This window comes from Culex quinquefasciatus, chromosome 2 (assembly GCF_015732765.1).
Source record: "Culex quinquefasciatus strain JHB chromosome 2, VPISU_Cqui_1.0_pri_paternal, whole genome shotgun sequence".
NCBI lineage: Eukaryota > Metazoa > Arthropoda > Insecta > Diptera > Culicidae > Culex > Culex quinquefasciatus.
The window spans coordinates 204,377,963-204,405,504 of record NC_051862.1 but is presented as its reverse complement, the minus strand read 5'-3'; the positions used below and the strand labels follow the sequence as shown (position 1 = coordinate 204,405,504).

General features: G+C 37.8%; 1 protein-coding gene across 2 annotated transcripts in view; it reads right to left on the bottom strand.

Moving 5' to 3' along the window:
- Positions 1 to 27,542, bottom strand: part of LOC6034385 (protein kinase C and casein kinase II substrate protein 3) — an 88,873-nt gene continuing 61,331 nt past the window's right edge. Inside the window, exons 3-11 of one of the 2 annotated variants that reach the window (XM_038252053.1) lie at positions 25,540 to 25,926; positions 25,209 to 25,318; positions 17,540 to 17,688; positions 17,284 to 17,472; positions 16,872 to 17,219; positions 9,255 to 9,365; positions 8,526 to 8,782; positions 8,289 to 8,464; positions 1 to 1,793 (exon numbers count right to left, since the gene is read on the bottom strand). In XM_038252053.1, the coding sequence (XP_038107981.1) occupies positions 1,681 to 1,793; positions 8,289 to 8,464; positions 8,526 to 8,782; positions 9,255 to 9,365; positions 16,872 to 17,219; positions 17,284 to 17,472; positions 17,540 to 17,688; positions 25,209 to 25,318; positions 25,540 to 25,643 (1,557 nt within the window). In that variant the 5' untranslated portion in view covers positions 25,644 to 25,926 and the 3' untranslated portion in view covers positions 1 to 1,680. The remainder of the gene's footprint in view (positions 1,794 to 8,288; positions 8,465 to 8,525; positions 8,783 to 9,254; positions 9,366 to 16,871; positions 17,220 to 17,283; positions 17,473 to 17,539; positions 17,689 to 25,208; positions 25,319 to 25,539; positions 25,927 to 27,542) is intronic. The other variant, XM_038252054.1, reaches the window with a different exon arrangement.

Genomic DNA, 27,542 nt, shown 5'->3' with positions numbered 1-27,542 from the left:
TTGTTTAACTTGTCTTACTTATTCAATATAAATAACTTAAATCTGCTATCGCCTATTCAATTTTTAATATTTTACTCATCTTTTCTTTATAATATTTCTTCAAACATAATATATTACACAACATTCTCTCTTGCCGTTTTAGTCTCCCACCTGATTTATCATATCGCTGATACGTGCATGTTTGTATTCTTTTTTGTTACACTTTCACGCAATCGTTCGTTTGCATGGCTCAATTTAAGGAAATAAAGAAAGGAAAAAGTACGCTAAACTTTAATATGCTTCCTATTTTTTCTCTACTGATTCTGGAAAAACACTACTGCTTGACTATTTTTTGTTTGTTGTTTGCTTTCTGATTTACTCTGTTGGTTGCTAGAATGAAACGGGCGGGACGCCATCTAATTTTTCGAACCAGTACTAACCAAACTCGCATGCAAGCTTGCATGACAGAATTTGCTGGTTTCAAAAAGCGGATGGCGGTGTGAAAATTTTCAAAAATGGCTGCGATGAGAAAGATGAAATTGCATTGTGAATGAAGGGGGTTTAAATTGCTGCGCGCTACCGAAATAAGCTACAAATTTGTCTGCTCTAAATAGTACTTGTACAACATCGCTTCGATGGTGGTTTCCGTTGCTTGTGTTTTTAGTATTTGTATTTTTTGTGTGTTTGTAAAGTTGGTTTGTTTAACTGGTTTAGTCCCATATTTTTGGCAAATTTTAAATTTGTGTAGTAGCATTTAGCTCAAAATATTTGTTTGTTTTTTTATTTGTAAGATTGGCGCTAAAGTTCCTTGTATAGTTTGTGTTTGTGTGTGTGGTGTGATTTACTAGTCTGAGTGATTAATAGCTCGTTGACGGAGAATGAAACGTTGGACATGCATTTATCATGTGAAATAGTTTCGCTAATTTTGTATGCAAGATAACAATCTGCATGAAACAGGGTGTGTGTTACGAGTAAATGCAGCTTAGCTTAAACTTTTTTGTTTGTTTGATTCTATCATTGTTTTATACTTAATACAAATCTACCACTTTCAACAAACGTGACTATTTTCAACTGCCTCAACTTGAGCGAATCGTCGTCGCCGCGCCAACTCGCACTCGTTTCAGTCGGTACCACCTAGATTTAGCTTATGTAGTAAAAACCTCTTTTTTACTCTCAATTATGTGTGTGAGCAAAAGTTTGCTTGCTGCCAAATCATCCCCACTTTTTTTCTAAAACTGATTTGGTAAAATAATAAACTCCAACAAGCAGGGATTTCTCACTCGCGTCACCACCTCGTACGGAATACTTCAACTAAGGCAACTCTACATTTTAACAATCGTGTCCGAAATACTTACCAACAAAAATATACACTCTCGTTTCGATTTATTCAGGTGTTAAATCTCAAAAGCGAACAAATAACCCGGGCAAATAACAGTTTCTTCTGCAAGTGTGCAATGCGAAACCCTTGATTTTGTTAAAAAAGCTTTCTAAATGTAAACCTCTTTAGAAAATATAAACTCGAAATTTAACGCGCACTTGAATTTAACACAATTCAAATCAAACCACCCACCATGACTTCTTGTTTGATTTGTTCGCTCTCTCGTTTCTGGTAAAATATCCATAATTTCTATTTAAAAAAAAAAGAAGAAACAACGAAACCTCGAAATTGCTCGCTATCTTACATGCAACCATGCCCACCGCTTATGTCGCAATCGTTTCGACGTAATTCGCCGGGTACAGACCGACGCGGCCGTCCTTTCGGCCCTTGCACCAGCCCTGCTCGTCCTCGTCCTCCAGCTTCTCGAAGACTTCACCTGTGAATGGGAAATGTTAAATGTGGAGTTTAGTTAACTTCAAATTATAAAGCATGATTTTGATCATTTTAAAAGCAAAATATTAAATAAAGTAAAAAATATTCAAAATGTGAAAGCAAATAATCATTTATTCAAAACCAAAAAAATTAAATAGACAGAACTTTTAACCTATTCTCAAAATCTAGAAATACATAGATAAAAAAACATGAAAATAAAAACACTCAAAATTTTATTTAAAAAATCCAGATAGGAAACATTTCTATAGACTTTATTTTTGTAAAGGTCATACACTAAAACCCCGATTGCTTGTCAATCAATTGTTGTCAAACAAACGGGGTCACTTTTTAGTTTGACACTCTCTTTACACAGAGCTCACACTTACCAACAAACGATTGGTTTGTTAGTATGTGTGAGTCCCGTGTAAAATGTGACAGTTCGTCGCTTTTTAGTTTGAATTTGTCAAACCAGCGGGGTGCAAACTAAAAAGTGTCAAACGTAAAACTGACCAACCACCGAGGGTTGAGTGTATGAACAAATTTTCATATTTTGTTTTTTGAGTGTTTTTGAAACCGCAGGCATATTTTGAAAAACACCCAAAAAGCAAAAATATAACTCTGTTTTTGGACCCACAAAAAAAACAACTAGATTCAAAGAAGCCAACAAATAGTTCAAGCAAACACAAATAAATATGAATCAGAAAAATTAAAAAAAAAAAAGTACAAACATAAAAATTACCACAATTCTCACGGAAAATGAAAAAAAAACTTAAAATTTACTGTGGGCAAGAAGAGAAACACAATATCCATATAAAAAAAATTCAAGCTTTTAAATAAAAATTTAGAATATTTATAGAATTATTATATGTCTCCAATTTCCTTTGTTTTGTACTGATTAGTTCCATTATTATACTACTGGAGTAGTGCGTCCATCCCGGGAATTCCCGGGACAAAAATCCCGGGATTTTTCATATTTTGTCCCGGGAATTCCCGAAATTGAAAACATATCAAATTTTGGTCTAGAAATTCAGATTTGGTTGTGGAAATTAGTAATCGATAAGCATTTTAAAGCATCAAAATTTGTATTCGGCATATAACAGCATTAATTTGACAGGGAAAATTGTTCAAATTTTTGTTTACAGATCCGCAAAATGCTTTGCGCCTTAGATATTTTCTGCTAAATTTTATTTATTAAAAAAATAAGACTTATTATTATTTTCACGTATATTTATGACTTTACACTTGAAAAAAGGATAATATATTTAAAAATTATTTAACTTTTCATCATAAACCGGCATCTGGAACAAATCAGGACAAAAGTAACGAATTAAGACAGCTGTTTAAGCCAGGGGTGACCAAAGTATGGCCCGCGGGCCAAACGTGGTCCGCGAGGTGATATTTTGTGGCCCGCGGACCCGTTTTGAATGATCATGTAATATGGCCCGTTGACTAGTTGTCAAGTGATTTTTTACTTTTTCAAAATTAGGGTTTATTTTAAACTTTTGTATGCTAATCTTTATTTTTGTAAAAAAAACTTTTGATTTATCAACATTTTGATCCCCACTTTAGGATACAAATAATTTGTTCATAATATTTTATAATTAAAACAAATTCACACGTTTCAATGTGAGTGAAACTAGTAAATATCGTCAAAACTTTCATCAGACATTTTTAGAAATATTAAAAAAGTACTAGTAAAGTTTGACTTAGGTAAAATTCTGTAATAGTTGCAAAAATATAAGTTATCTTCAACATGTAATGTCACCATTTTTGAAATATAAAAACATAATCTTAAATATTTTTTGAAAACACAAGTACATTCAGCTAAAAGCTTTTATTTCAAATACCTGAAACAATAAAATCAACAATACCGATAGAAAACCGATTTTGAAGTTTCCATTATTTTGATTTTTAAATAACAGCTATTAAACCTGTAAAGTTAAAATAACGTAATTTATTTTTTTTAATAACCTTTTTTTGAAAATTTGGTCCGCTAGCTCATTTGCGCTTCAAATTTGGCCCGGCCTCCAAAAGCTTTGAGCATCCCTGGTTTAAGCTAATTTGGATTTGAATAATGTTCTGATTGTTTTGATTGATTTCGATTATCCCCAGTTGGTAGTTGGTTGGTAGTGACTTAAAGATAATTTTTAAAATATGTTTTTAAATATAAAACATAAAAAATTTAACTTAAAAATAAAAGAAATATATTCAATATTCCGGTTTAATTAAACTCCAAAGCACATCAACGAACACATTTTTTTAATGTGTTTTAAACTATCTGAAGACTGCTGTCCTTGTTCAGATTAAAGTGTAGCTTATTACCATTGTTTGGGTGGAACCACACCACCGTGTAAGATTTGAGTAAAACCTCTTGAGCGTGCAAAACAACCACAACAAACTGTCAGTTTGCCACGATAAACAATAAAGAAACCAACGTTTAGAGTTCGCCACGCGTTTAATTCCGTTTCCGACCAAAATCCGAACATTTATGGTCCTTCGAGCAACCGGATAGCAGATCCGACCCAACATGGAAGCAGTCACCGCGAAACGGAATGTGCTTTTCGAAAAAGTGAAGCGCGAGCTCGAAACTGCGAAACGCGTCAAGTCGCAGGAGCCCTCACTTTGCGAGGTTAGGGAGCGCCTGGAACGGCTCCAGCAGCTGGGTAACAATTTCTTCGACGTCCAGGACGAGATTGAAGACTCAACCCCGAAGGCAACCCTGCAATCACTGATCTCGGTCTTCGACTATCGGAAGGAGTTCGAGGATCGCTACTACGAGGCGAAGTCGATTTACGTCGAACTGGATGAAGGATCCGTTGCGAGCGATGTCACGGACGTTCAGCCGGCGAATAACATCCAATCTGCTCTGGCGGCGCTACTGCAAACACAAAGAGTGCTACTATCGAACCAAGCGGCTCAAGCAGCCCAACTGAACCAGCTTCAGCAGGGCAGCCAACAGGCGGCAGGCCAATCCTATCCTGCACAACCCGACCCTTTCATTGACGTGCGGCTTCCTCAATCGAGATCCTAAGTTCAGTGGCGACCGCAAAGCCTGGCGTTCCTTCAAGGATCTCTACGTCAGCACCATCCACAGCAAAGAGACGCTGCGGCCGTCGCAGAAACTGAAATACCTGAAGTCGTTCCTCGAAGGCGATGCAAGCACCCACGTAAGTTCGTTCGACATCTCGGACGCCAACTACCCGCTGGCGTGGGAAAAACTCCTCAAACGTTACGACCAGAAGAAGTACACCGTGTTTGCGCTGGTTAAGGAGTTCTTGGACCAGCCAATCGTGTCAGACGCAAACTTCGACGATCTTCAGAAGCTAGTCACTACGTCAGACGAGGTCATTCGACAGCTCGACACCCTTGGCGAGCAGTACCAGACACGAGACTCCTGGCTGATCCAGCTTCTTCTGGAGAAGATTGACAACGAGACACGAGCGCTCTGGGCGCAAAGGTTGTCAACATGGATAATCCCACGTTCCCGGACTTCGTCAAGTTCCTGGAAGACAGATGCGATGCCCTCGAAACCTGCTCGTCATTCTCCCGGCAATGCACCGTAGATGGAGATGCAGCTAAGAAGAAGATGAGCAAGCAGCCTCTCAAGCCCGCAGAGAAACCCATCCAGAGCTACGTTGTGACCCCACAACACTGCCTCAAGTGTTACAAAGCACACAATCTTTTCCAGTGCTGCGAATTCAAGGCGATCAGCGTCGCCGACCGACTGGAGTTAGTACAGAAATCCAAACTGTGCTTAAACTGCTTGAAGCCATCGCACACGGTGAGATCATGTTCCTCGAAGCGATTCTGCAAAATTGATGGATGCAGGCAGCGGCATCACACACTCCTCTGTCAACACGACGACAGCCCGGTAGCTACCGCAGCACTTCAAAGTCAAAGGCAGTCGACGATTCCAGTCCAGCAACCGGTCACGGAGACTCAACCACCGGAGGATTCGAGTTTGAAGTCTGATGCTACTGGTGATCCACCCGCCAAGACCACGGTTCTTCCTACTGCCCTCATCAAGCTTCGAGGTAAGCATGGCAAATTCCACACGGCCAGAGCAATGATCGACTCGTGCTCCGGTGCATCGCTGATCAGCGAAGTCTGTTTGGCGCGCCTTGGGATCAACCGGAGCAACACTCGATTCCCGGTGACCGGAGTGGCTGGAACGCAAGCTGGAACTACGCGAGGAACGACGCAGTTGGAGATCGCGTCCCGTTTCAACAACGATGTAATTCTGAAGACGCAAGCGCACGTGCTCGAAGTGCTGGCACCCCCTACACCGTACCGAAGCGTTAACTTCAAGCAGACGAAACTACTAGAAGGACTTCCGCTGGCCGATCCCGGTTTCAACCAAGCAGGACAAGTAGACGTCATCCTTGGTGTCGAATTATTCTTGCCGATGCTTCAAGCTGGACAGATCGTAGACGGGGATGGCTTGCCTGTTGCACAGAAGTCGTCGCTCGGCTGGCTTGTGGCTGGCAAGCTCGAAGAAGAATCAATGCTGTAAACTCAACTAACGTCCCCCTTCGTGCAGCTGGATGTCAACGTCGAACCTCAGGGTGGAACTCAAAGTTCCGGAACACTGTCAAAGAATTGAGGCTACTGCCTCAAGGTGGGGAGGATGTTTGGGTGGAACCACACCACCGTGTAAGATTTGAGTAAAACCTCTTGAGCGTGCAAAACAACCACAACAAACTGTCAGTTTGCCACGATAAACAATAAAGAAACCAACGTTTAGAGTTCGCCACGCGTTTAATTCCGTTTCCGACCAAAATCCGAACAACCATTAACAGTTTTAAACTAATTCTGTGATTTAAGCTAGAAATACGTAACAAATATAATGAAAACATAGATTTTATGATTGCTGCAAAAATTTCCCGGGAATTCCCGGGATTTAAAAAATATTTTTCCCGTTTCCCGGGAAATTCAAAACCCGGGAAAAGTGGACGCCCTATACTTAAGCAACAAGAATCCAACAAAACGAGAGAGTAAAGCAGGTATTAGACTATGACAAACAAACAAATAAACTTGCACTTCTTGACAGTTTGCCTGCTTTGTTTGTTTTAATGCATGTCTAGTGTTTTTTAGAAGGTCCTATAAGCTATTGTATTTAAAAATGATAATAAGACATTACAAAAAACTCTAGATTTGTTTTCTAAAACGTCAGCCTGCATACATTTCGCTTCGTTTGCAAGTTTGCTGCTTTGACACGAAAAAGTGCGAGTTTGTTTGCCATAGTCTAATACCTGCTTAACTGTCATGCTAACTGTCATGTTTCGAGGCAAGTATGGAGTTTCGAGGCAGGGTGCCAGGTTGTCAAATATTTCTGAAAATTACCGATTTTCCAAGTGACAGTCAAAATAAAGATTTCTGGATTTCTTCTTTTAAATTTTAGCACAAGTTCAAATTCAAAGATGTTGGCAAATTAATATTAAAGTTCCAGCAAAATCATGCTTAAAAGGCGGAAAATGCGAAAACACTGACCTACAAAAATTGACAAAAATTACTACGAAGGTTCAACTCGAGGGGAAGCATGAAGTTTAGGGTCCCCAGAAGCAAGTGTACTTTGAATTTTCAAAAATATTTAGACAGGACAGAGTGGTTTTTCTCCAAAGTTTGTATGGAGAATAAGGGCGGTTCGTCGCTGTGGCATATAACCAAATTGCATGCAATATACTGCCGTTCTACGCATAATTGTCCCATGTTCAAAAAAAGGCAACTGAGAAAAACGCGAATGAAATTTTTCGATCAATTTCTGTGTTTCTACGCATAATTGTCCCGTGAGTCACTATTTGCCCTACATGTCCCTAATCACCCCGGATAACATTTTATCACCCTTATTTGTAATCTTCTTGCAGGAAAACAGGCAAACAATATAAAATGCTTCGTAAAACTCATGATTTCGTGATAGAAAATTCTTGGTGGGACAATTATGTGTAGAAGTTCAACGGGACAAACAGACTTGGTGTTGTTTTCAATGATTTTCTGAACAAAGTACTAGATTTTATGTGTTTTTCTGAAAGTATTCGTACAACTAAACTTAAAAATGATAAAAAGTCAGAATCATCAAAAAATGACATGGGACAATTATGCGTAGAACGGCAGCATATTAGAAGGAAGAACTCTTAAAATTTTAGAAAATTCATGGGTTGGAAGTTTTACTTGTTTTATGTGACTTTGCCAATGTTTTTAAAAAATGTCAACTTTGGCTGTGTTTTTTACTAACATTTCCTATATTTTAAGTAAAAAGAAGTATGCAGTAATTTTTCTAGTGTCCGAGACTATGCCTCTACGCATTTTTTTACAATGGTGCCATTTTATACAAAAATGAAAATGAATCAGTTGGGATTCGAACTCACACCTTTTTTTGTGGTCGGCGATACAAAAACGATTTTTTTATTGTGGCCAGACACACTATGTTACGTGTACCGAAGAGATGATTCTTTGAAATCAACTCATTTCATATTTTCTGACTTTTTAAACTCTTACTCACCCATTTTAAACGTCAGCTCATCGTTCTCTGCACCTTCGTAGTCGTACAGGGCCTTCACCGGCACACCCGGCTCGCCATTATCCACCAGGATGTTATCGTTGCCGTCCCCTTCGTCCCACTCTTCCTCCTCGTCGAACGGATTCTCACCGGCTTTGCCGTTGCCGTTGGTACCGTTGCTAGAAGTAATTTATAACGATTAAAATTCAATTAACTTTCGAGATCTTCCCAAAAACTCACGTCACAACGGTTCCCGCGGCCGCGGCCGCCGCCGCTGCTGCCGTGACGCGTGCCGGCGAGGTTCGCGTGGGCGTCACCACGTCGCTGTTCTTCAACGAGGCGTTCTCCGACTTCGGCGATTCCTGGCTCGGCGTGGTGGCCCGGGCCGAACTGTTGTTGCTGGTGGCGTTGTTTCCGGTCGAGTTGCTAATGCTGAGCGTGGCCGAGGTGCGGTTTATGCTGTTCTTGTTGTTGTTGCTGGCCGGCGGGGGATACTCCTGGGGGGCGCGCACAAATGGGTTTAGTGTTAGTTGGTATTTGGTTGAAAGTGTGTGGCGCGAGTTGCCTACTTTTGCTAATTGTTCTACAGCTAATCAACTGCTAAGCAGCGTTACGAACAACACTACAAACGGACTAAGAACTATTTGAGAAAGCATGCAACAAGTCTAAACTGCAATTGATTTTAAAAATAGAACAGCTGAGTCTACGCTATAGTATGGGATTCCTACCGGAAATAGAACCACACACCTACTGAATTCTACCAGTTTCAAGTTCCTTAATCGAAAATAATAGTACAAATAAAAAAAAAAAGTATGTGCAAGTCTGTCCGGAAACACGTTGATCTACGTTCAAAGTATGTGCAACAAGTGTGTGCGTATAACGAAACTCTAGTTTAAAATTAATCAAAACAATTTGGTGAGGGAAACGATAAAAAAAACAAAGTAAAAACAAAACAAAAACTCAAATTACATGCAAATCTTCGGCAACGGGTCGCTGATGTATGAGCGTGATCGGCGCGGTGGGTAAAGCTTCTTTCGTCTTGATTCCCTTGGCAATGTCACGGAATTCTTCGGTGTACTCCTGCAAGAACATATACATAGGATTTGCGGAATGGTTTGTGTGTGTGTGTATTTTGTGTGTCGAATACGATTTGGACAAAGTGTTGCTGTTGTTGTTTCTTGGTCGGTGTGTTTCGATTAAAGAGTTCAGTTAAATTGGAGCTGGAGGGACACCTTCCGTTAGTAAGCTCGGAGCTTGAGGGTTAAATGGGTCTGGGGGAGAAAAGCTTTCCTTTTTTAGACATTTGGCTGTTTTGTGAAAGTTTAAGGTTGTTACGGATTTTGTGAATCATCATTTTCAAAAATAAGAGTTTGTAATAAAATTCTAAGCTAAAAATGTTCATGTGATTGCGACTTTTTTTATTTTTTTAAGTTTATGTATTTAAAAACACATAAAATTTAGTACCTTGTTCAAAAACTCATAAAAACAAGTCTGAGGATTATAAATAACACATTTTTTCTCGCCTGTAACTCAAAGTTTTTTTTTTTCAAATAATTCTTTTTTTTTTTTCAAGGCACGAGCAAGTTTTCTTGGAAAAAAACATTATTTGACATTATAAATCGGATCATTAGTTTCCAAGATATCGTCGACGAAAAAAGTAGCTGGAGGAGAACTATTGAATATTTAAAATTTTCATTCATTCTAAGGCTATATCACAGCAACCAATGGTTGGATTAACAATGTTAAAATAGGAAATAGAGGCGAATTTTCTGCGCTATTCGAAAATATTTTTATTAGAGATAGACAAAGATAGACACTTTTTTTTCTGTAAAAAACGTGTAATTCTCTTGAATTTTAATTTGAAATTTTTAAAGATTTTTAAATATGATTTTTTTTGTTTCGAATGAAATTTTTTCCATTCCTAAGTTAAAACGATACTTAATCCACCTTTAGGTGGTTGGTGCCTTCCTCACATTCATAAAGTCAATACATTCAGTAAAAATAGCAACATTCCCGTAACATGTTTAACAAATCAATTTTATTACTGATTTCTTTTAATAGGGTTCGCGGACCTTCAATTTTTCTGGCTCATCGGCAACCTATCCAACGAAAGTTCACATGGAAGATTCAGACAATATTTTTATCACAATATCTCAGATCCGGCCTCCAAAAAGTATATAAATAACACTTAAGTGCCAATAACTTTTGATAGGGTTGTCAGATCCTTGATGTTTTAGGCTCAATTGAAAGGTCTTTTAATTATCTAACTAACGATGGGTCGCATGATGGACCCGGACATAATTTTTACTGAAATATCTGAGATCCGGCCTCCAAAAAGTGTATAAATAACACTTAAGTGCTAAATACCTTTCTGAAAATGTATAACATGATAGGGTTTCTTGCAAAAACCACCCTTTTTACAATCTTCCGGACATACGCCAAAATCGCATAACTTTTGAAGTACTTAACTAAACTTGCTGATTTTAAATATAGACCTATGGGACTCTAAGACGGATCGAATGAGAATAATACGGTCAAAATCCGTTCATCCAGTCCGGAGATAATCGAGTGACAATTTTTTTGTCCACCCACCTACACACATCCACACAGACATTTGCTCAGAACATGATTCTGAGGCGATAGGTATACGTGAAGGTGGGTCTACGAGGTCGAATTAAGAAGTTCATTTTTCGAGTAATTTTATAGCCTTTCCTCAGTAAGGTGAGGAAGGCAAAACGTTACTTAATCCACCTTAAGGTGGTTGGTTCCTTCCTCACATTCATGTTGTATTCTAGGTTGTACATTCAAATTAATTTAAGAGTTTTTTTTTAATTTTTTTCATTATTTTTATTTGATTTTTAAATTTTTTTTCATTAAATTTTTTATAACTATTGTTTTTATTAGAACAGCAATTTTCAATTCTTTTTTAACCAAATCTCTAAAATAAAGGAGAAAGGGGGGCTGTAATTGAATCTAAAAGTGCTGATATGTCAACATTAGGTGCACGATGGAATTGCATGCTGTCCCCTTATTCTTAGTAACAATGTCTTATGAGTTGTATATTTCAGTAAAAAGTTCGTGTAAATCCGCCGGATGGTAATACAAAATGGGCATGTGAATATTCGAAAATCTGTAACTTGAGAAGGGATTTTCTGGTTGACTTGATGTCTTCGGCAAAGTTGTAGGTTATGATTGGGACTTCTCAGAAAAACAAATACACGAAAAAAGTTTATGTCTTTGAAAAAATAATGATTTCTAGAAAACAATATTTTTAAACTAAACTTTAAAAAATGTTTTAAGATGTCAAATCAAATTTGCAATTTAAATTACCCATATATTTTATAAAGTATACTATTTTCAAGTTGCAGTCCCGATTCGATTATTCGAAGGCCCTAGCAAAATTTCGCTTCGGTTAATCGAATCACAATTTTTATTTTTTCGATGTCTTATTTTTGATTGTCGAGCTTAAGTGTGACCCCTCAACTATTTGAAAGTGATTTAGACTTTTAAAATCCAAGATGGCGGCCAAAATGGCGGTGATAAAATATTGGAAAAATGTATTTAATAGGCAATCAACCATTCAAATTTGACTAAAATCGGGTCGCAGAACTCAAAGCTTTTAACGAATATCCGAAGTCCCATACAAACCTTCGGATAATCTAAACTTCGGATAGTAAAGGGCTTCGGATAATCGAGTCTGGCTGTATAAGTATATTAATGAGAAGCTGTTCAAATATTTTTTTTTAGTTTTTTAGCAATTTAAAAATATTTTACGAAGGAAAAGTATCCCTGAAAAAAACATTTTCTAAAAGCTGAGAAAATTTTCTAAAACTTTGAAGATTGAACTGCTGGTTGTTGTCATACAGCCTCTAAAAGTTTAAATTTTGTAAAAAATAGTTTAGTTCAGCGTCATCTAAAAGTTTTTTGATCCTTTTAATAAAAAAAAATACGTTAAAACACATTATCAAAAGTTGGGCAAGATTTTCAAAATTTATAAAAATGTTTATTGAAAAAAGCAGAAATTTTCACAATAGTTCCATTTTTATCATTAAAAATCTAATTATATTAAACTGAGAAAAAATTATTTTTAAACTATGCATAATTAGTTTTGTCATACAAGGCTCCCCATTTTTTGAAGCTTTCTATTCCGGTTGTCCCTTGTTCATTTGACAGTTGCCGGCGCGCACCGTGGTGCGAACAGCAAGATAGGAAACCTGAGAGGAGTTCTGGAGTTTTTTTGAAAAGGACCAATAAACCAAATTTTCAGTTTTTGCTTTTTGGGTGTTTTTCAATACCCCTGACTCAAGGCGGTTCTAAAAACACCCAAAAAGCAAAAACTGGAAATTTGGTTTATTGGACCTTTTCAAAAAAAACTCCAGAGTTGTAAATAAAGCGAGTAGTTTTAGTTAGAGTTCCCGACGTGTTTTCTTTCTCCTCGGTTCTGCGTCGTCGGATCAGTTCAAGGTCCACCAAAACACTTTCCATACAAAATCAAATTATCAAAAAAAATCAAATTATTCGCTCTACAGCATTGCCTTGGCGTTCTCGATTGCGAGATTCCTACTCGAAACTAGGTGTCCGAAGGCTTGATTGATGAGGCAATTGCAAACCTCTTTTTACACCTTAGTTTCCATCCACCCCGGGATTCGAACTGACGACCTTTGGATTGTGAGTCCAACTGCCTACCAGCGACTCCACCAGGACAGGGCCCAGGGAGACGACTCTTACACCTGGACTGAGCTAACGACCTAACCTTTTTAGATTAGTCCGGGGCCAACATTTACTTCCCGTCCGACGGAAGGCGTGACCAGACAAATCTCGTCTCAAAATTTGCCACCGGGACCTTCTGGGATCGAACCCAGGCCGACTGGGTGAGAGGCAATCACGCTTACCCCTACACCACGGTCCCGGCCCCATACAAAAATGGTAATTAAATATTCGAGAATCTGTATCTTTTGAAGAAATTTTCTGAACGATATGATGTCTTGAGCAAAGTTATAGATATACTAATAGGTACATTGAAAAAAAATTACGATTTTGATCTAACATTTTTCACAAATATTTTTGATTTTTTTAAATGTTTTTTAGGGACAAAACCCATAAAAGAGCTTAAAATTTATTATTTGGCTCTTTTGAAATGTTAGTCTTGATATTTTTTCGAGCAGATTATAAAAATTGATTTAAGTAAATTGGGGGCTATTTGGACAAGGTTTTGAAAACTTCAATTTTCCTGTTTTTTTTTCTTTTACCCAAGGGTCCTGATTGCTCCAAAACGACTCATTCACTCGCGACCACAAATTGAAAGGGACAAAAAACTCTAGCAAAACAATGCAAAAGGACCGAAGCCGAAGTGTAAACAAAGAGTCTATCCTGCTCGTTCCGAATGTAAACATCAACTGACGTGAGCAGGATAGACTCTTTGTTTACACTTCGGCTTCGGTCCTTTTGCATTGTTTTGCTAGAACTGCTCTGACCGTTTCCTACGGTTTGTCGCTTCCACACCAATAGTTATAGAATACTCTCTCTTTGCTCTCCCTCTCACTTCAATCGGGTAGTACAGCGAATGGTTCAGGGAGACCGATTGCGTTATGTTGCACAGTCGCTGAGTCGAAATAGTTTGTGATCGGCTTTGTTTTACTCAGTTATTAAACGACCTAAAAATCTATGTTATCAAAAATGTTTAGCAATTTTGTTGATAACACGACATCAAAGACACATTCACAAGCAATTTCCATCATGCCAAATACAAATTTACGGCAAACTGTAGTAGTGCAGTTCAAAAGAGCGCCGAGCTGGTATGTTGTTAGATTCTCTCCTCTCTGAACGTATTCGTGTGTGACTCGGGTCGACGGACGGAGTGGACAAAGAAATTCACGAAGTATGTGTGTCGCTGGGAGAAGCGATTGGGCAAGTCGCTGGCATCCTGAGTGTAGTGTTCGCTCGCGACTGGTTGCAGGGTCCAGTCGGCGAAGATTGGCTCGGCGATGAGTGAGTGATTTCTGATCTTTGAACCGAAAATCAGGACCCTTGCTTTTACCTTTGTTGCTCAGCAACTAGAGGTTGTTTTTTTTTTTTGAAGAAATTTTAGGCGATTTTCTCAACTTTTATTTAAAAAAAAACAGAAATTGGCCACTGTTACAATTGGGTACACAGTAAAAAAAACATGGTAAAATTACATCTAAAAAGGGGTACATCTTTTATGTCAGAAAAAAACTTTAATTTTACCTCTAAAATAATGTGTAAATTTACATCTGGCAGACGCTAGGAAAAAATATCTGTAATATAAGTCCGCGCCCCAACCCGCACGGCCAACTTGCCGCTGTGAAAACTGGACGATCAAAGCCAATGTACCTCTATGTGCTCCGTACATTGTATACTGCATATATGGTACATAGAGGTACATTGGCTTTGATCATCCTGTTTTCACAGCGGTGAGTTGGCCGTGCGGGTTGGGGCGCGGACTTAGTAAGCTAGATGTAACTATCGCCGGTTTGATATTTTTTTAAGATTACAGATATTTTTTCTTAGCGTCTGCCAGATGTAAATTTACACATTATTAGAGGTAAAATTAAAGCTTTTTCTGACATAAAAGATGTACCCCTTTTTAGATGTAATTTTACCATGTTTTTTTTTACTATGTACTAAAGCCCTATCAATTTGTATGTACAATGGTAAAAAACACGATTAAAAACCATTTCTGATCACTTTTTTTTTCATTTTAATGCAAAAAAAAATTGACAAGACAACATTATTTCGATGAATCAACTATGGTCCCCTTGGAACGAGCTGCCAGTAGGAGCTTTTCTGTCAAGAAGGACCGCGAGGTTAATTTTTCCAAATTGATTTAAAAATCCATTTTAAACTCTTTGTGGTCGTACAAAGGGTCATTGTACTCAGAAAATAAGCTTTATCGCTGTAAACAATAATATTAGCAATCTAAGCTTCATAAAAAAATCAAACCATCCACATTAACGACCCCCGGGTCTTTTGTGGTCTCTATTGCAAGTTTCTGCTCGAACCTAGGAGTCCGAAGGCTTGAATGGGAAGAGCACCCAAACCTCTTTCTACTCCAAGGAACCTTCCACCCCAGTGTTTAAACTGACGACCTTCGGATTGCGAGTCCAACCGCCGCCAGCGATTCCACCGGAGCAGGCTTGGTTTGGTGTGTTGTTTGTACTTATGGCATAGGGACGTGGCGTTACATCGTGCTGCCATCTGGTTTTTTGAGTTGCAAGAGTGGAAAAGTGCTGAGTCATCGTCTAAAAATAGACGGCGTCCTATCTCGCCCAGCAAAATGAAGTCGATAAAGTAGTCGGTTTCGATGAGAAAAAGTGGAAAACGTGGTCTAAAAATAGCGACGCCATCCCCCTATGGAGACGACTCCTACACCTGGAATGACTTAACGGCCTAACAACCAAGGCCGGGACCGACATTTTACTTCCTCATCCGATGGAAGGTTGCAGCAGATGGGAATCGAACCCAGAATCATCCGCTTACAAAGCGGACAGCGTAACCATTCGGCCACGCACTGCCACTGCCAAGCTTCATTATAGGACCCAATTGAAACAATTAAAAAACTTTAAATTTTTACTTAAAATCAAACTTAAGTTTCCATATCTCAGAAAGGTCCACACTTTCAAAATTTCTTTGAAATAGTTTTAGATTGAAAATTCTTTTTTTACATTAAAAACTACAGTAAAAAATTGGTTAAGATTCCTATTTTTTACCGAAAAAAAAAACAATTTATCTCAAAAAGTGATAACTTGACGGACATTTTTTTGGTCACACTTCACTTGCGGGAATATTGTCCTCTACAACATACAAAAAATTCAAAATAATAAAAAATACCTATTTTGAGAAACTGTTTATTTTTGCCAAAGATACTAAATCTACAGGAAAGATCATCATCCATTCGAATATTTGAGTATCATTTTTTATCGACAAAGCTGCCAATATTATATTGAGACTTGTTTGAATCATTTTTCCGGAATAGGGGAACTATACCCTTTCTCAGCCTATTTCTATTATCGGCCTATCAGCACTTTGATCATGAATTACAGCTTAAATAAAGTGTTTCTGACTGTTTCAAAGTAATAAATAGCTCAAATAAAAGTGAGCAAGCAACTCTTCATTGTTGATACATCTGAAAATGTTGATTTAATAGCGGAAAACGGCAAAAGTGATGAGAATTGGTCGAACGGCTTAGTGTAATTAAAATGGGTATATTTCCCCTACGTAGAAGATTTCACGATTATTATGTTGAAATTAGTTTTGTATCTTGACAACGCTCAACAGAAAATATGACATGTATTTTTAACTTCCGTAACAACCTTTGATTGTTAAATAATGATAAAACACAATCAAACTCATGACGAATAACGTAAACATTTTCATCGCCACTTTCCATGCAAGGAAACATCAAAACAGAAATGCCATTTCACGAAAAAAAAAGTTTAGAATGGGTCAACAGCCATTAAAAAGATCGTTAGAAAGGCGCGCTCGTTAGAGGTTTTTTTTAAATGGTCAGAAAGGCATGCTAAGAAAAGCGCAATGAAGCACAAATTGGACCAACTCCGCAAAACTTACCACGAACGTGGGCCAACTCATACCCATGTTGACGCCGTGGTTGTTCGACCACCACTTGAGGTCCTTCTGGTGGTCGGCGTTGTTGACCGTGTGGTGGAACTCCTTGTAGATCTGGGGCAGGCTCGGATCCTCCGAAATGTTCATACACTTGTGTATCGAGAAGAGCACGTTCTTGAAGAAGCGCAACCTCGTCTCCTCCATCTCTTGGCACTTGATAAACACCGAGGTCATGTCCTCGATGTAGATTGGGTTGTATTTGTTGATCTCCTGGAGGGCGGCGTCGTACCGGTCCCGGCACTTGCTCACCTCGTCCTTGGTGCGCATCGTGCGGTCCTGCATCTTCTTGAGCTGGAAGGAGGGTGGAGCTTGTGATTGATGTCCGCGAAAACATCGACTTCAAGCAGAATCTCACCTGGTCATTGGACAGCGACGAATCGCTGGACGCGTTCCGTTCCTGGTTGGCGGCGGATCGTTCCGTTTTGCACGCGGCGTGGTAGTCGGCTTTGCACTTTTCCACCTTGGCCAGGTGCTTCGCCCAGGGTTTCTGCGCCTTCTTGAACTGGTCCTCCATCTCTTTGCGTTCCTTGATTTGAATCATCGTCTGGAGGGGGAGAGAAACGAAATTTAATTAGTCCTCGACTCCGATTGAGACTTCACGAAACACTCACCTTGTGGTAGTTATCCTTCTGCCAGCCCTTGATCTGGTGCATCACGTCGGTGCAGAGGTTTTCCTTGATTTTCAGGTGCACGTCCGACAATCGGTCCGCCTCGGTCAGAATTCCCTTCCAGGCGGCTTCCGTGGTGCCGTACTCGGGTCCTGCGTTGAAGAACAAACAAGTTGATAAAGTTAGCAACTTTTAATTGAAAGCCTAATTGGGGGGGAGCTAATGAACGTCGTCGTCATCTTCGTATTTCAGAACAGAGAAAGCAAAACTGTCGTTATCAGAGTTGATTGGATTTCAGTTCGTGTTTCAATTTTATCCAGCAAATAAATATCAATTTGTCCGGAGGAACGACAAAAAAAACCATCCACACTTTTACACATCGTTTGAAACCAATTTGTCCCACTCTCGCGGTCGGTCGGTTGGCGAAGCCAAGTATCATTTATTACCGGCCCATAATTCATTACTGTCCGGAGAAGTGCACTTGAAATCATCATCTATAGCCACAAACTGACCTATTTGTTTTCGAACGATTCATGTGTGCTGTGTGCTCTTCAAATCTGATGTAAACCATCCGCATTTGCCATCTATAGCTATATACCACAATATCAGATGTCCGAGATGTGGATGGGAAGTGATAAATTATGATCGTGGTGGACGCCAAACCTGGCACGAGCGAATCGGGAGTGATGGCCACTTCTAGAGGGAATGATTTAAAGTGATGAAGAAAACATATTTGGCTTAGAGAAAAATAAGAATAAACCACGATTACTTGTTAGCCAATGAAACAAATCCCCGTGACCACCTACAGTAGCAAAATTTAGTAACATTCAATCAGCTTAGTATCACCGGTCACCCATTAGGTTCAAATGACGTACTACAACAATTCAGAGAGGTCAGCCGTCTCATCATGCAAAAATTATCCACCGATTGTCCTCGTGCTCATCATCTTCTTGATCTCGGGGGGCTGCCGCCTGATGCAGTTGGTTGCGTGATTGCGATTGCAAAGTGGTTAAAAATATTTGAGGACGTTCCCTGGTGGAGGAGAAGGAGCACGTGCTTCGGATGAGGTCATCGTTAGATAATTTAATTCCAATGGCGCGCTGCAACTCTGCTGGAAGATGATTTCACTCGCAAATTGCGCTGATAGATTCACTGTTTGCGATGACCGATTGCGCTTCGAAATTGTTTTTTGAATTCTAAATCTCGAAGGATTTTTCCCCAAATTATTCCAAGATTATCCCAACACAATCTCACACGCAAACGTTCATCAGAGCATACCCTGGAAGATTCACTTAGCATTAACCTCCATTTCTCGGGTTAGTTTTCAAAACGTCCTTAGAGCCAAAGCCCTCAAGTGGAGGAAAACGATGAACAAGTTTTTGACCATTATTTTAATTCTTATTAATATGTAAGAAGGTTTCAAAGGCATATTTTTAGTCAAAATGATTGCTTTGACTATAAGCTATGGTAGCCATATCAAGTGAATGAAAAAAAATAGCAATTTATGTGTGTTTTAGCCTTGTTTTATAACACCAGGTTGATTCGACCTTTTACATGAGCAAATTGTTTCATACGTCCCTGTACTTGGGACTTTTTTTGAGTAAGAATGACAATACGACCATTGGCAAAATTTATTTGTTTTGTGATTAAAACACATTCAAATCAAACATTCTTATTTTAAACATCGTTTCAACACCCCCCGCAAAAGAGCAGTCGATGTTTTGTGTTGATTGGGAGAAAACATCGCAGTGGAGAAAAGTCCAACTGACAGATTTTATTCTCTCTCTCTCGCGTTGGTTCATACGCCAGCTGAGAGCACGAACAAAACGACGAATTACCACTGATTTGTTTATCTTTTCTTCAGTGGTCCTTGGGACCTTGGAGAACTCGGGTTCCTGGAGTTTCTGCATCTTGATTTTGTGTTGATTCAAGCTGCCACACAAAATGATGATTGTGGGGGAAGCTAGCCGCCTCTGCCGGAATAAACGACTGAAACTTCGTTTTGCTGGCTGGCAATTTGGAAAATATTCTTCGCGCATCATTTAGGTCATATAATCAGCGCAATGTATTAAACGGGATAACAAATATTCATCTTTTTTCTTAAAACTCATGTGCCCATAATAATTAAGCAATTATTATGGAACTTACGTCCTTTTCCTTTGAGCGTAAGTACATTTTTGAAATTACCAGTACTTACGACCTTGCATCACCAAGGACGTATGTGACTTCTCCGTATGAAAAACACATTCGACCTTTTTATATGCGGGCGATATTTTTGTTCAAATTATTTGTTTTGGAAATTCTGCTCGAGTAGATCGTTAGTAGTGCGTTAGAAGAGTGCAACCGTGCCAAAAAATAAATTTTGAACAACTGGCGCTTACGACCTTTTGAAAACTAACCCGAGATTTGAACCACCTGTTGTTAACAGCAGCAAGTGGCAGGCCCATCAAGAAGGAGGTCGTCGCGGGGGGGATCATCATTCAGAACACCGGAACACGTCAGCGTCGGCGGCGCTTATTAGTCTTGTTCAGACGTCGACGCTCACGACGCAGGGATGATAAATATTCAGCCGCACACATCCACTTATAAATAGCGCACTCGCAATTTGTTGCCGGCTCTGCTGCTGCTGATGCTTCAGGCTTGTGGAAGTTAGTATGAGTTTTTTTTGTATCCGAGTGCGGGTGTGTTTGCAGTCATTGCAGTGGTTCAGAATAATTTCAAAATGTGCAAAATGAGTTTGTAGCACTTATTAGCCAAATGAGTAATTCTGTACCAAAACCGGAAATGGATTTTATTTGTATTTTTTATTATTTTGCTCAAACTTTGTGGGGGTCTTCCCTATGACCAATGAAGCTATTTTGTGCCATTGCAATGCATTGGTTCACCCATACAAGTCTCCATACAATTTTGGCTGCTGTCCATACATAAATGGTACGTAAATATTCAAACAGCTGTAACTTTTGAGTGAATTTTCTGATCAAATTGGTCTCTTCGGCAAAGTTGTAGGTATTGTTGAGGACTTTTGAGAAAAAATAGGACACGGAAAAAATCATTTGCAGATTTTTTAATCAACTTTTTTTCACAAAAAAAAAAACAATTTCCCAAAATACGTATTTTTTTATTTTCGAGATTTTTTTATATGTTTTAGGGGACAAAAATCCGCAACTTTTGAGCCATAGAGAAACATGGTCAAAAAATCTGCCTCCGAGTTATGAATTTTTGAAAAAATAGTGATTTTTTACGCCCTTTTCAAATGTAAGTCTTGATTTAATTTTTCTCAAAATATTTTTTTTTCGAAAAGATTGGTAAATTTTACGAATGTTTCATGTTTTAACATTGAAAATCCGCCATAATCCCATCCGAGTGGGTTGTTTGGGTGAGACTTAGAAAACTTCAATTTTCCTGTTTCTTTTCCTTTAAGCCGCTGTATCTCAGCAACCAGAGGTCCAATCTTCAATGTCGCTTGGACAATTGTATAGCAAATTTTCTGAACTTTTCAAAAAAATATTTTTAGAAATGGTTACTCATGGTCACTATTTTATAAAATCGAAAAACTGCAAATATTTCGCTAAAATCAAACTTTCGGTGGCTATATCTTGAAAATAGAGCCCTTTATCAAAAAATTTGTAAAGTACTTTTCGATTTGGAAATTCAATTCTACTATAAAAAATTACGTCACATTTGTTTTTGCATTACACTACGCTTTTTTCAAAAATCTCTGGTTTTTCTTCAAAAATTCATAACTCAGCGGCAGATTTTTTGACCATATTTCTCTATGGCTCGAAAGTTGCAGGTTTTTGTCCACTAAAACATATAAAAAAATCTCGAAAATCAAAAAATACGTATTTTGGGAAATTGAGTTTTTGTGAAAAAAAAGTTGATTAAAAATTCTGCAATTTTTTTTTTCTGTGTACCTATTTTTTTCTCAATAGTCCTCAACAATACCTAGAACTTTGCCGAAGACATCAAATTGATCAGAAAATTCACTCAAAAGTTACAGCTGTTTGAATATTTACGTACCATTTTTGTATGGACAGCAGCCAAAATTGTATGGAGATTTGTATGGGTGAACCAATGACACAAATAGCATCTTTGGTCATAGGGAAGACCCCCACAAAGTTTGAGCCAAATAAAAAAAAAAAAAAAATGGTCGATGTCGCCCGATTTCGTAGAGAGTTGCTCAAATAGGTTTATCTTTAAGAGGTTTTTGTTTTAACAATTTTACTAAATTAACATCACCTCTATTATATTTGTTTTTCAAGAACTTGATGATATCCCGCGCAAAAGAGTTGAGTTGGAGAATTTGAACGGTGTGCGTCGCGTTCCTCACGCAGGATTTTCGTTGCCGTTTCCGTCTTTGTTGTCCCCCCGAATGTGTGTGTATTTCGATCCGGGCGGTTTCGGGATGTTTGACAGTTGCGTTGGAGAATTTGAACGGTGCGCGTCGCGGTCTTCGCGCAGGATTTTCGTTGCCGTTTCCGTCTTTGTTGTCCCCCCGATTGTGCGTGTATTTCGATCCGGGCGGTTTCGCGTTTTCGCATTTTAGTTGGTTTTATCTTTCCACAGCCGGCTGTCTAAGATTAAATCATTTATGCTAAACTCAACACCAAATAACCCAAATAACCGGGAATAGCCTCATCCGCATACTCCGACTGTTTGCCTTGAGAATGCATAATACATCACACCATTAAACAAAATTTATTGATTATTGGGTCGCATCATCATCCTCTATGTTGAATCCTGGCCATTACCCTTACCCACTAACAAAATCCCAAGTAGAAGTAGTTTTCCGGCACACGCGGGGGTGTGGATATCGTATAGAACCCACCCTTGGTAGCAGCCTGTGCTAACTAACATTCCCGTCCCATTCCCTCGAGATCTACAAACTGACAAGGCGGGCGCCGTTGGTGGCCAACGACTGTTTCCTATTCGCACCGGCTCTAGTTTTGATGATCGTGATGTTTTATCTTTTCAGAGCATTCATGCATGCTGTTGATAAGGGAAACATCATTTGATCGTTGAAGCGTGTGACCGGTTGTGCTGATGGGATATTATGGTCCTGTTCAGCAACGGAGAAGGACAACCATGGGTGGTCTCTCATGCTCATGCTCATGCTCAACTTGATGATATCCCGCGCAAAACTGCATGAGAGCCTAGAGACTGAGTTGATGTTGTCATAGTCTAATGCCTCCTTAAGAGTCCGTCATATCCTATAGCTCAACAGATGGCACTTTTTGTGCACAAATTTATATCGAAAAATAAAAAAAAATCGAAGGGAGTAAAGTTTGTTAACCCTAACCCCCTAATACCGCTCAAATTTTTGTTCGAAAATTTTTATTTTCCCGTGTTTAGGATGAGGTCATTTTGAGCAACTTTTGTTCTACGAAAAACTTTATTTCATGTTTGTCTTGTTTCATTTTTAGTATTTGAATTTGCTTTTATCTTGTTTAGTTTTGTTTGTTTTTGGTAGTATTTGGCCTAGTCTACCACCTACTATCATTACATTTTGGTTATCTAATTGTTTCATGTTTTTACAGTCACTTTTAATTTTTTATTTTGCTTGTTTTTCACATTTTCCGCTATAGAATGACACCTTTATCATTTAAATTGTAAAAAATGCGTAGAGGCATAGTCTGACACACTACAAAAATTACTGCATACTTCTTTTCACTTAAAATATAGAAAACGTAAGAAAAAAACACAGCCAAAGTTGACCCCTAAAAAATTACATTTTTAAAAACATTGGCAAAGTCACATAAAACAATTAAAATTCCTACCCTGAAAATTTATATGCATTCCCCTGCATTTGGAATCATTTTTAGCATGTTTGGGTTTATTAAAAAATAATTAGAATTTTTGAAAATGTTTGATGCACAGCATTTTGGTTTTCGTCAAACCTTACATTTTTTTAAAACTTATGATTGCAAAATATCATTTGTAAAAGGCTTTTTAAAACTCTTTTTTCATTCATATGTTGAAACTATGGCATATTATTTCACTTTTTTAATCCCAGCCAGAGCCGATAGACAAAAACTTTGAAAAATATTTGCATCGGCCTTGATCACAAATAAATAAAAATCTATTGATTAAAAAAAAGTATTAAAATACATGAAATCTTGCCATCAGATTCACCCACAACTTTCTTTAATAGCCTTTTTCATTGTTAGAAGACCAAAATGTTGAAAGGAATCTTACATTTAAAATGATTTGAGAGAAATTAATTTGAATTTCTGGAATTTATTTATTTATTTATTTTTTTTGAAAAGGTCCAATAAACCAAATTTGAAGTTAATGCTTTTTGTGTGTTTTTGAAACCGCCTTGAGTCAGGGGTATTAAAAACACCCAAAAAGCAAAAACTGAAAATTTTGTTTATTGGAACTTAAAAAAAAACTCCAGAATTGTAGAAAATATTACAAAGTTAATCAAGAGTTACAACATAATTTTTAAACAAGCATGCTTGGGATCCCCGACATTTCTAAACTTTTTGACAATAAATCACACATTTACGCCTATTTCTAGATTTTTCGTGGATTTTGTCCAATTTTTCATTTTAATACAAAAAAATAAATTGACAAGAAATTTTTTTTTCGATGAACCTCCTTAAAATGAGCTGTCAAGTAGGACCTTTTCTGTCAAGAAGGGCCGCGAGGTTATATTTTTTTAATTGATTTAAAAATCCATTTTAAATTCTTTGCTGTCGTACAAAGGGTCATTGTACTCAGAAAAATAAGCTATCACAAATTTGGGATTGCCTCAAAAGGCCGAAACTCAAAAGTCAATTTTGTCTTTTGCTCAGAAGGCAGAACGTCTCCTAAGGCCGAATGTCTCGAAAGGCAGAATGATTATGGAATCTAGAATTTTGTTCATATTTTCACGATTTTTATTGATTATGATGTTCAGAGATACAGTAAACTAACAAACTGTGATTTTTTGTAATTTAAAGCAAAATAAGTACATAATGAGTACATTCTGTTTATCTTTACCGATCATATTGTTATCATGAATGCAAGTGAAAAGAGTAGAATGAATTAAAGCATTTCAAAAGTGTTTCAAAAAAAAAGTATGAACCAAGGCTTCATCAAGAATGGTGTGGATATGGAATATAGAGAAAATACATTTGGGAACTTGAACTTCAGATAAGTCTTTTTAAAATTCAGAAGTATTTTTGCTACTTAAATAGCTGAAAAATGTAAATTGCAAACATTATTTAATGAATTGAATATTATGTTCATGTTCATGTAGTACCAACTCAGCATAATTTCCACCAACAATTCCACAAAATAAGGGAAAAACTAACAACGAACGTCCAGCGTGCAACAAAGTGCCCAAGCGTGCAGCCAGGCAGGGCATCATTTGAGGGTTGGCTGGCGCACTTTTTTTTCTGCAGTTTCTGTATGTGTATGAAGTTAATTCGTCATACTGCAGTCCGAACAGTAGCAGCGCAACGACCGTGACATTGACTAGGTCATATTTGTTGCAACGACTACGCCGATGACGATGGCCGGACGCAGCATTTTATTGTTTTTTTTTTAAGGCGAGGGTGGTGTGTGTTTAAATCAGACGAAAGTTTGAAGAATACCAAAATTGGAACCACACATTACCCAACCTGTTACATTTTTCATGACGACGACCTTTGACGAACGACTGGAAGTTTCTATCTAATAAACTAACCTTTTTCAATCAGTTCGCCCCATTTTTTCGACCAGGTCTTCAAGCTCTTGGCGTAGCCTTTTTCGATTTCTGCCCGTTCCTGTATCAGCGTTTGCAGGTCTGTGCACAATCTATGAACGTGAAGAGAAATAGAGGAAAACAAAAGTCAATCAAGATAAAAACGTTGACCGCCGATCGATCATCCGCCAAACATAGCATTAGAAAAAGTTTAGTAGATAGGGCTCAAGTTAAAAAAAGGAAGAAATGATTTGATAGTACATATTCGATCAAAATTAATTTAAATAAATAAATCAAAATTAAAATAGTAATAATAACACATATAAGAACTAACCTGTAACCATCCTCTATCCGCTTGGTGGTCCGTTTGTAGTTGCCGGGCTCCCAGAAGGAATCGCTTCCCGCCTGCAGCAACTGGTCATCGCTGTGATGTGACATTTTCTGTTGTGACTGTGTTCTGACGACTTATGGCCAACAATTTGGACACGCCTCAAAAACTTCGAGGCTCTTCCGACGTTATTTTCACTTGTTTTTCTTTTTTCAACAGGATTTTTTCCTCTTCTACCAGCTAACTGTTGGTGGTAGGAATAATTACTCCAAGTTCACCCGGAAAAAAAGAGGTCCCCGGGATACGGTGAGTCTGTGTCCGCCTGCAGGCCTGCTAGCCCCGTTGAGGCCAGTAGGACAAATTGAGCTGGGTTTCACTCCAATGAGAAGGGTTCTGGAAGGAGGGAGAGAGAGAAATTGAAAAGAAAGAAAATCAGTTGATGGAAAACAAGCAAACGAAGCAAAAAAAAAAACAATTATTACTCTGGAACCCGAAATAATAGCGACGTAATGAACTGGGTTGCTGACATTGTGGATCTCTCTTGTTGTTATTGAAGGCTAATTAAACGCTTTAAGTTTGCTTCAAGTGACTTTTAACAGATTAAAAAAAAATCGGTCGATTCACATTAATACCAGAATTACTTAGTACATAAATCCTAAATCAACGATAAGATTTCTACAATTAAAGTATTAAATTCATGAAGAAAACATTTAAAAAAGATAATTTTCACACAAGCTTGAATGCAAGACTGTAAGCAAGAGAGCAACTTTTGTTTCTATCGATTACTTCTGTTTGCTCTAGTGTGCAGATTTATCAGACTTTAGAGCAAAATAATGTCAGCGAATATTTTGAATTGTTAATATAATCACTAGCAAGCCCAGCTCGAAGAAGATGGGGTAACAATATGGACGTTTTGAAAATTACGTCGTTTATGGACATTCCCTGACCAAGTTTAGAACAAATTTCTAAGGAAGCACGCTGTTGGTTATAATTCAAATGATTCAGCAAATACGATAAATCGCTTAGATTTTCCAATTACAAAAAAAAATTTCCAGAAGCTAAAAAAAACAATACAGCATTAATTTTGGACAAAGAAAATTTTATTATTTTTTAAGAAAACAACCTTGCCAAGAGCTGAAATTGAGAACAAATGTAAAATGTTTAAAACTTGTCCTAGCTTTCAAGAAACATTATCTCGGCAAATATCAGTATGACAAAAAAACATATTTTTTTTTTGAAAAGCACATTTCAAGGTTCTGAACCTAAACCCCAACACTGTAAATTGTCAAAATCTATGTTTTAAGTCTTTTTTAAATTAATGGTCCGAAAAATCAGGGGGAAGAAAAAATTAAAGCTTCCAAATTTCAATTAAAACAGAAATCTGTTTAACTGAAAACAATCCAAAATGCATTTTTATGTATTGATAATCATATGTAGCATATTGGGTTAAGAAATATTTAGAGTTTTTGTGAAATTCCGAATTACAACACAATTTTTAAGGGTACCAAAAGTTGCGTAGTTTAATTACAAAAAATTTGGTACTCTATTATGTATAGGTCACCGCTGAAATTTTTAAGTTATCGTTACTCAGTTTTTATTTTCAAAAAATCATAACTCGGAAACGTACGGTTCGACATCGCCACATTTTTGGATATGTTATGTGAAATTTTCCGAGGAATCCGATAAAAATATTTTCAGACATAGGCTCTTTGGTCCAGACACGGTCAAAACGCCATTTTAAGTTTTCATACGACTTTTTCAAATGTTAAGCTAGATTTTTGAAATTGCTTACTATTTTTCTCAAATAGCAAAACTAATCACCTTTCTTTTGCGTCTAAGACAGCTAAAATCAGATGGAATGACGCGAAGATATAATGTTTTGAAAAAGTGGTTTTTGTGAAAAATTACGAAAATTGCTATTTTTTGAGCCACCCTAGCAAGATGTAGGTCACCCTAATGGCTAAACAAAAAAATACGGGTCTAATTATTTTCGCCAAGGAACTACCAGA